The 9,178-nt window shown below is 54.2% G+C and overlaps 1 protein-coding gene across 1 annotated transcript in view; it reads right to left on the bottom strand.

The window, feature by feature from the left end:
* Positions 1–261: 261 nt before the first annotated feature.
* The window catches only part of lima1a (LIM domain and actin binding 1a), a gene marked incomplete at its 3' end in the record, with an annotated part of 21,635 nt that continues 12,718 nt past the window's right edge, over positions 262–9,178 (bottom strand). Inside the window, exons 6-14 of the mRNA XM_080521414.1 lie at positions 8,135–8,189; positions 6,135–6,250; positions 5,909–5,974; positions 5,788–5,839; positions 4,273–4,340; positions 3,619–3,752; positions 2,480–3,506; positions 1,015–1,161; positions 262–945 (exon numbers count right to left, since the gene is read on the bottom strand). Coding sequence (XP_080377540.1) covers positions 262–945; positions 1,015–1,161; positions 2,480–3,506; positions 3,619–3,752; positions 4,273–4,340; positions 5,788–5,839; positions 5,909–5,974; positions 6,135–6,250; positions 8,135–8,189 — 2,349 coding nt within the window. The remainder of the gene's footprint in view (positions 946–1,014; positions 1,162–2,479; positions 3,507–3,618; positions 3,753–4,272; positions 4,341–5,787; positions 5,840–5,908; positions 5,975–6,134; positions 6,251–8,134; positions 8,190–9,178) is intronic.

Here is a 9,178-nt window from a genome sequence, read left to right as displayed (position 1 = left end):
GAGTCGCTCTGTGCAGACTAATACCCCACCGAGTCCTGAATGAGTCCTGAACTGTGGCTCCGACTCGTTCCAGCATTCTGGAACTGTTTGTGAGGAAACGTCTGACGGCGAGTCGCTCTGACTCCGTTTCAGCTAACGGCAAGATTCCTGGTGGGGACTCTGGAAATCTATGTCTATGTCTCGTTTAATCAATGTGACCTGATCAGATGTGTAGAGGAATTGATGAAAACAGAGCGACTGATCAGTTTGTGCTCCTGACTTCTAGATTTCCCACGACTTGCTCTGACATTTGTTGAGCGTCCAGTTCCGTCGGGCTTGAAGCAAATCCACACGTGAATGTTTTCTCAAGCCTTTCTGCCGCCGTGCCTCTGGTCTGGTTGATCCTGAGCCGAGGCACTTGGCCGCCCTCCGGTGCGTACGTGCCGCTCTCCGGTGCGTACGTGCCGCCCTCCGGGCGTACGTGCCGCCCTCCGGTGCGTACGTGCCGCTCTCCGGTGCGTACGTGCCGCTCTCCGGTGCGTACGTGCAGCTCTCCGGTGCGTACGTGCCGCTCTCCGGTGCGTACGTGCCGCTCTCCGGTGCGTACGTGCAGCTCTCCGGTGCGTACGTGCCGCTCTCCGGTGCGTACGTGCCGCTCTCCGGTGCGTACGTGCCGCCCTCCGGGCGTACGTGCCGCCCTCCGGTGCGTACGTGCCGCCCTCCGGTGCGTACGTGCCGCTCTCCGGTGCGTACGTGCCGCTCTCCGGTGCGTACGTGCCGCCCTCCGGTGCGTACGTGCCGCTCTCCGGTGCGTACGTGCCGCTCTCCGGTGCGTACGTGCAGCTCCGTGTGAACGCCGGCCCCCTGCTGTGCCACCGAGGAGGAGGAGGACGACACCGGGTCGCCTCTCCCGGCGTGCCGCCGCCGCCGCCGCCGCCTCGCCTCAGCATTTCCTGAAATCTGAAGCTATGCTGAGAATGTTGAGGCTGGAAGAACCACATCCTGGTGCGACTGAACGTCAGCGTGATGATGGACCTCCAGAGCCTCCGTCCCTCCTCCGGTTCTTCCTTTTCCAGCCGCCAGAGCCAAGTGGAACACCAGCGCCCCGATACAGTTCCCTGCTTCCTTCCTGCCTTTGGGAACAATAGTCCGACGTCCCAGCACCTCGCCGCCGCAGGAGGGCTGCAGAGGTCACCTGGTTCCCAAGGAGTTGTTGCAGCCGTGGCCTGGTGGACTGTGGGCCTGGTGGACTGTGGGCCTGGTGGACTGTGGGCCTGGTGGACTGTGGGCCTGGTGGACTGTGGGCCTGGTGGACTCACGGCCTGGTGGCCTGTAAGGACTGGTTGTCCGTGGGAGGAAGATGCTCCATTGACACTTTAGGAAAGAAATAGTTTTCAAGCTACAATCAGCTAGTTTGATGCTTAAGCTGTGAATGCTAATGATGCTAATGATGCTAATGATGCTAATGAACATCTGGTCTCTCATTGGTTGATGGTTCTACTGTAGGTCCTGGTTGGTTCTACTGTAGGTCCTGGTTGGTTCTACTGTAGGTCCTGGTCTAAGCAGAGACCCAACAGACAGACGTCGTGTCGTTTCTTGAATCCAGTCGATCTCCAGTGTTTCCATCACATCATGAAAACATGAAAACATGAAAACATGAAAACATGCTGCAGATCTACTGGATTCACCACAGTAACTTCCTCCACCACTAGAGTAACTTCCTCCACCACCAGAGTAACTTCCTCCACCACCAGAGTAACTTCCTCCACCACTAGAGTAACTTCCTCCACCACCAGAGTAACTTCCTCCACCACTAGAGTAACTTCCTCCACCACTAGAGTAACTTCCTCCACCAGAGTAACTTCCTCCACCGGAGTAACTTCCTCCACCACCAGAGTAACTTCCTCCACCGGAGTAACTTCCTCCACCACCAGAGTAACTTCCTCCACCACCACAGTAACTTCCTCCACCAGAGTAACTTCCTCCACCGGAGTAACTTCCTCCACCACCAGAGTAACTTCCTCCACCGGAGTAACTTCCTCCACCACTAGAGTAACTTCCTCCACTAGAGTAACTTCCTCCACTAGAGTAACTTCCTCCACCGCTAGAGTAACTTCCTCCACCACTAGAGTAACTTCCTCCACCGGAGTAACTTCCTCCACTAGAGTAACTTCCTCCACTAGAGTAACTTCCTCCACCGCTAGAGTAACTTCCTCCACCACTAGAGTAACTTCCTCCACCGGAGTAACTTCCTCCACCACCAGAGTAACTTCCTCCACTAGAGTAACTTCCTCCACCACCAGAGTAACTTCCTCCACCAGAGTAACTTCCTCCACCACCAGAGTAACTTCCTCCACCAGAGTAACTTGAGTTGAGACGATCAGCAGAAAGAGGCGACCAAGTTACTTTGAAGTAATTTATTCGGTTTACAGACGGAGAGTTTTCCTTTCAGACGCTCAGAAGAGGCACAAAGACTTTCTGCTAGAGGAGGCGCTCACACCTCCTCCACCTCCACCTCCTCCTCCTCCTCCTCCTCGTAGTGTCGGTTTCTTTTGATCACCTCCTCCACCGTCAGCTCCTCCACCTCCTCGCTGTCCCAGAAGCCCTCCTCCTGCTCCCCCGCCCCCGGAGACGGGACCACAGTGAGGCTTTCATCTCCTTTCATCTCCTCCTGCAGCACGCCTCCTCCGCCCTCCTCCACCTCCTCCATCTCCTCCTCCTGCTGCAGGTCCGTCACATCCTCCTCCCCGGAGCTGGTGTGGACGTCCACGCAGCTGTCCTCAGTGGACGAGTCCGGGCTGAGCTGAGGAGGCGCGGGTGGAGGCGAGGGGCTGCGTCTCCTGGCGGGTGGAGGAGGCGAGGGGCTGCGTCTCCTGGCGGGAGGAGGAGGCGAGGGGCTGCGTCTCCTGGTGGGTGGAGGTGAGGGGCTGCGTGGAGGCGAGGGGCTGCGTCTCCTGGCGGGTGGAGGCGAGGGGCTGCGTCTCCTGGCGGGAGGTGGAGGAGCCAGGTCGCTCGCTGCCCGGGTAAAGGCCATGCTGCGCTCCTTCAGGGAGGAGGTGCGGTGCAGACGGGGGGACCCCGGGGCCTCCTCCTCGGGGGGCCACTTCCCCCTGACGGTCCTGCCCCCGGAGCCTCCGTCGGCGGCCCTGGGAGACTCCTCTGGCTCCGCCCCCGGCGGCGGCGGCCAGGAGATCTTGAGGCGGCGGGCCTCGGCCGGCCGCTCGCTCTTCTCGCCGGACGCCTGGCCCAGAGCCTCCATGGTGGCGGCCAGCACCGTCACCTTGGCCAGGGGGGAGGCCTCCACGCCGGGGCCGCCGGGCTCCCGGGGTGGAGGAGGCTCCGGCGCCGGGCTCTGGGCGGAGCCTCCGCCCGGCGCCGGGGCATCCCCTGCCTCCACCCGGCTCTCCCACAGCTCCTTGTGCGGCCGGTGGCCGAAGCCCTCGTCGTAGTTTCCTTTGGCCTTGAACAGCTGGCAGAAGTGAGGCTTGCAGTACACCGTGCTGTGCAGGGAGGCGTAGTTCCCCAGGCTGCAGGCAGGGGGGGACAGGGGGGGACAGGGGGGGGGGGGGGGGGGGGTTAGCAGACTGGACCTGTACGTCTCAGACCTGGACCAGGACCAGGACCAGGACCAGGACTGACCTCAGCTTGGTGTTGCAGTGGCAGCAGCGGAAGCAGGAGCCGTGGTAAACCTGCTGGTTGGCCACCAGCCTCTCCAGAGGATACACCGTCTTCTGACACGACACACAACTCTCTCTCTCCGCCACACGGAACACCTGTGGGGAGGGGGGGGGGAGGGAGAGTGAGAGAGAGAGAGACAGAGTGAGAGAGAGAGAGAGAGCCAGAGAGAGAGAGAGACAGACAGAGGGAGAGAGAGACAGAGGGAGAGAGACAGACAGAGGGAGAGAGAGACAGAGGGAGAGAGACAGACAGAGGGAGAGAGAGACAGAGAGAGAGACAGAGAGAGAGAGACAGACAGACAGACAGAGAGACAGACAGAGAGAGAGAGAGACAGACAGACAGACAGAGAGACAGACAGACAGAGGGAGAGAGAGACAGAGAGAGAGAGACAGACAGACAGAGGGAGAGAGAGACAGAGAGAGAGAGAGAGAGACAGACAGACAGACAGACAGACAGACAGACAGACAGACAGACAGACAGACAGACAGACAGACAGACAGACAGACAGAGAGAGAGAGACAGAGAGAGAGAGACAGACAGACAGAGGGAGAGACAGATTAAAACCCGTCTGCACGTCCCTCCATCGTCTCCTCAGAAAGTGAGTGGACAACTGACCCGAGACGTTTTGACCTGAGACGAGTCTTTCTGACCGGAGGACGAAGGAGGAGGAAGAGGAGGAGAGCCTGCAGGAGGAGGAGGAGGAGCAATGAGCAGCAGCAGCCACCAGGGGGAGCTCAACCAGTTCAGCCTCAATTCAAAAAATTACTTTGAGAAAAACGTGAAATATAATGCTGATCGACTGATCAACAAACTGATCAACAAACTGATCAATAAACTGATCAATAAACTGATCAACAAACTGATCAATAAACTGATCAATAAACTGATCAACAAACTGATCAACAAACTGATCAATAAACTGATCAATAAACTGATCAACAAACTGATCAACAAACTGATCAATAAACTGATCAATAAACTGATCAACAAACTGATCAACAAACTGATCAATAAACTGATCAATAAACTGATCAATAAACTGAACCTGATGAAGGATCAATAACCAGCTTCATGGTGGAGCAGTTAATAATACCTCAAGTACTTTTACAATCAACACTTTCAGTACGTCACTTTAATGTGAAGTTTTTACTGATCTGATTTATCCGTTAGTCTGGTTAGTCTGGTTTAGTCTGGTTAGTCTGGTTTAGTCTGTTTAGTCGGGTTAGTCTGGTTAGTCTGGTTTAGTCTGGTTAGTCTGGTTTAGTCTGGTTAGTCTGGTTAGTCTGGTTTAGTCTGTTTAGTCGGGTTAGTCGGGTTAGTCGGGTTAGTCTGGTTAGTCTGGGTTAGTCTGGTTAGTCTGGTTAGTCGGGTTAGTCTGGTTTAGTCTGTTTAATCTGGTTAAGTCTGGGTTAGTCTGGGTTAGTCATCTCAGTGGAGCTTCTTCTCAATAGAGCTCAGTAGAGCGCTGCAGGTTCTAGGAGCGCTGCAGGTTCTAGGAACGCTGCAGGTTCTAGGAGCGCTGCAGGTTCTAGGAGCGCTGCAGGTTCTAGGAACGCTGCAGGTTCTAGGAACGCTGCAGGTTCTAGAAGCACTGCAGGTTCTAGGAGCGCTGCAGGTTCTAGAAGCACTGCAGGTTCTAGGAGTGCTGCAGGTTCTAGAAGTGCTGCAGGTTCTAGGAGTGCTGCAGGTTCTAGAAGCACTGCAGGTTCTAGGAGCGCTGCAGGTTCTAGGAACGCTGCAGGTTCTAGGAACGCTGCAGGTTCTAGAAGCACTGCAGGTTCTAGGAGCGCTGCAGGTTCTAGAAGCACTGCAGGTTCTAGGAGTGCTGCAGGTTCTAGAAGTGCTGCAGGTTCTAGGAGTGCTGCAGGTTCTAGAAGCACTGCAGGTTCTAGGAGCGCTGCAGGTTCTAGAAGCGCTGCAGATTCTAGGAGCGCTGCAGGTTCTAGGAGTGCTGCAGGTTCTAGAAGCACTGCAGGTTCTAGGAGTGCTGCAGGTTCTAGAAGTGCTGCAGGTTCTAGGAGTGCTGCAGGTTCTAGAAGCACTGCAGGTTCTGGAGCCGCGAGGAGAAGAACAACAAGCACAGAAGCTCCAGTAAACGGTGACACGAGGAAGAACCGAAGGAGGAGGTACCGCCGTTCTCCGAGATGAAGGTTCTCCTGCCGTTGGCCTCAGACTCTGGACTCTGAAACCAAAGAACAAGGTGAAGGTTTGAGAGGAACCTCCAGAAGAAGAACCACAGGGAGATCCTCACCAGGTCCAGACAGAACGGAGGAACGTTCTCCTTCTGCTGCCCCCTGGAGGCCTCCAGCTGATCCGCCTGGACACAAAGGTGACGCAGAAGAAGAAGCTTAGCGAGCGGCGACAGGAAGTGCAGCTGTTCTGCAACCAAGAACCAAGAACCAAGAGAGGAACGGAGGAGAGGCAGAGCAGGACAGATGGAGGAAGAAGGGAAACGTGGTGAAACCTGATCAACTCACTTCCTGTCTCATCAAACTCCCGTTGGCAGAAGGGGGCGGGACTTCCTGTTTGGAGATGGCGGCCTGGTAGAGGGCCATCCTGTCGCGGAGAGGCGTGGCTTCTGCAAGACTCCCATCTGGAGAAAATGTAATCAGATTACAATCAGACCATGTCAGTACCCTCCACCGAGTCCAGACCACTTCCTGTCACTTCCTGTCTCAGGTCTGACCCAGTCTGACGGGACCAGGAGGTCAGAGGTCACGTCCAGGAAGGATCCGGAACAACAGGAGGGGAAGAGGACGCACGGCAGGCGGTGACATCATTGACCTACTGACCCACTGACCACTACTGACCCCCACTAACCATTACTAACCCACTGACCCCCACTAACCCACTGACGCCCACTAACCCACTGACCACTACTGACCCCCACTAACCATTACTAACCCACTGGCCCCACTAACCCACTGACCCCCACTAACCCACTGACCACTACTGACCCCCACTAACCATTACTAACCCACTGGCCCCACTAACCCACTGACCCCCACTAACCCACTGACCACTACTGACCCCCACTAACCCACTGACCCCCACTAACCATTACTAACCCACTGACCCCCACTAACCATTACTAACCTACTGACCCACTAACCATTACTAACCTACTGACCCCCACTAACCCACTAACCATTACAAACCTACTGACCCACTAGCCATTACTAACCTACTGACCCCCACTAACCATTGCTAACCCACTGACCCCCACTAACCATTACTAACCCACTGACCCCCACTAACCATTACTAACCCACTGACCCACTAACCATTACTAACCTACTGACCCACTAACCATTACTAACCTACTGACCCCCACTAACCATTACTAACCTACTGACCCACTAACCATTACTAACCCACTGACCCCCACTAACCATTACTAACCCACTGACCCCCACTAACCATTACTAACCAACTGACCCCCACTAACCATTACTAACCCACTGACCCCCACTAACCATTACTAACCTACTGACCCCCACTAACCATTACTAACCCACTGACCCCCACTAACCATTACTAACCAACTGACCCCCACTAACCATTACTAACCTACTGACCCACTAACCATTACTAACCTACTGACCCCCACTAACCATTACTAACCAACTGACCCACTAACCATTACTAACCCACTGACCCCCACTAACCATTACTAACCTACTGACCCACTAACCATTACTAACCTACTGACCCCCACTAACCATTACTAACCAACTGACCCACTAACCATTACTAACCTACTGACCCACTAACCATTACTAACCCACTGACCCCCACTAACCATTACTAACCTACTGACCCCCACTAACCATTACTAACCCACTGACCCCCACTAACCATTACTAACCTACTGACCCCCACTAACCATTACTAACCCACTGACCCCCACTAACCATTACTAACCCACTAACCCCCACTAACCATTACTAACCTACTGACCCACTAACCATTACTAACCTACTGACCCCCACTAACCATTACTAACCAACTGACCCACTAACCATTACTAACCCACTGACCCCCACTAACCATTACTAACCTACTGACCCACTAACCATTACTAACCTACTGACCCCCACTAACCATTACTAACCAACTGACCCACTAACCATTACTAACCAACTGACCCACTAACCATTACTAACCTACTGACCCCCACTAACCATTACTAACCTACTGACCCTGTAATGATCAGACCAGAAAGAGGAAGGAAACTTGGAGCAGCAAAATATTTTCCTTCAGGGAGGAAAGGAAGTGTTTTCCTTCAGGGAGGAAAGGAAGTGAATTCTTCACTTCCTGAGACGTGTCCTCAGGAGAGACGGTGGAAAGTGAAGAGACGGAGACAGAGAGACGGAGAGACGGGAGACAGAGAGACGGGAGACAGAGAGACAGAGACAGAGAGACACAGAGAGAGAGAGACAGAGAGAAGAGACTCATGTTGAGACACTGGACCTACCTCCTAGAAGCTGGTCCATGATGGCAGAGCTGCTCCCTCCAGTCCCACTGCACCTCTGGAGACACAACCAGGACCAGTCACACACAACCACAACCAGGACCAGTCACACAACCACAACCAGGACCAGTCACACAACCACAACCAGGACCACAACCAGACAGAACCAGACCCAGACAGAACCAGAACCAGACAGAACCACAGCCAGCGGCCCGGTGAGACACAAAGAACAAGAAACACTGAGAGCAAACAGCAGGAAGCTGCAGCGTCCATAATGAAGTTAGTGTGTGTGTGTGTGTGTGTGTGTGTGTGTGTGTGTGTGTGTGTGTGTGTGTGTGTGTGTGTGTGTGTGTGTGTGTGTGTGTGTGTGTGTGTGTGTGTGTGTGTGTGTGTGTGTGTGTGTGTGTAATCCCTTGATGAGCTCAGACAGACAGTCTGTACGTGGCGACTAAACAAACCGATCATCTGCTTATTTATAGACCTGATATCGCTCAATACTGGTTCTGGTCCAGGCCCTGGTTTTGGTCCAGGCCCTGGTTCTGGTCCAGGCCCTGGTTTTGGTCCAGGTCCTGGTTCTGGTCCAGGCCCTGGTTCTGATCCAGCAAGCTGCTCCACCTGGTCCCTGAAGGACACCAGGTCCTCTGGGTCCAACTTCAGTAAAGTCTGGATTTTAAAGAAACAGGAAACCAGTTGGAGCTCCTCCTCCCCTGGTAAACCAGGTGACTGGACCAGTAAACCAGGTGAAACTGGACCAGCAAACCAGGTGAAACTGGACCAACAAACCAGGTGAAACTAGACCAACAAACCAGGTGAAACTGGACCAGTAAACCAGGTGAAACTAGACCAACAAACCAGGTGAAACTGGACCAGTAAACCAGGTGAAACTGGACCAACAAACCAGGTGAAACTAGACCAGTAAACCAGGTGAAACTGGACCAACAAACCAGGTGAAACTAGACCAGTAAACCAGGTGAAACTGGACCAACAAACCAGGTGAAACTAGACCAGTAAACCAGGTGAAACTGGACCAACAAACCAGGTGAAACT

The sequence above is a fragment of the Blennius ocellaris genome, assembly GCF_963422515.1.
Source record: "Blennius ocellaris genome assembly, contig: SCAFFOLD_172, whole genome shotgun sequence".
In the NCBI taxonomy this organism is placed as follows: domain Eukaryota; kingdom Metazoa; phylum Chordata; class Actinopteri; order Blenniiformes; family Blenniidae; genus Blennius; species Blennius ocellaris.
This window is presented reverse-complemented; position numbering and strand designations above follow the sequence as displayed.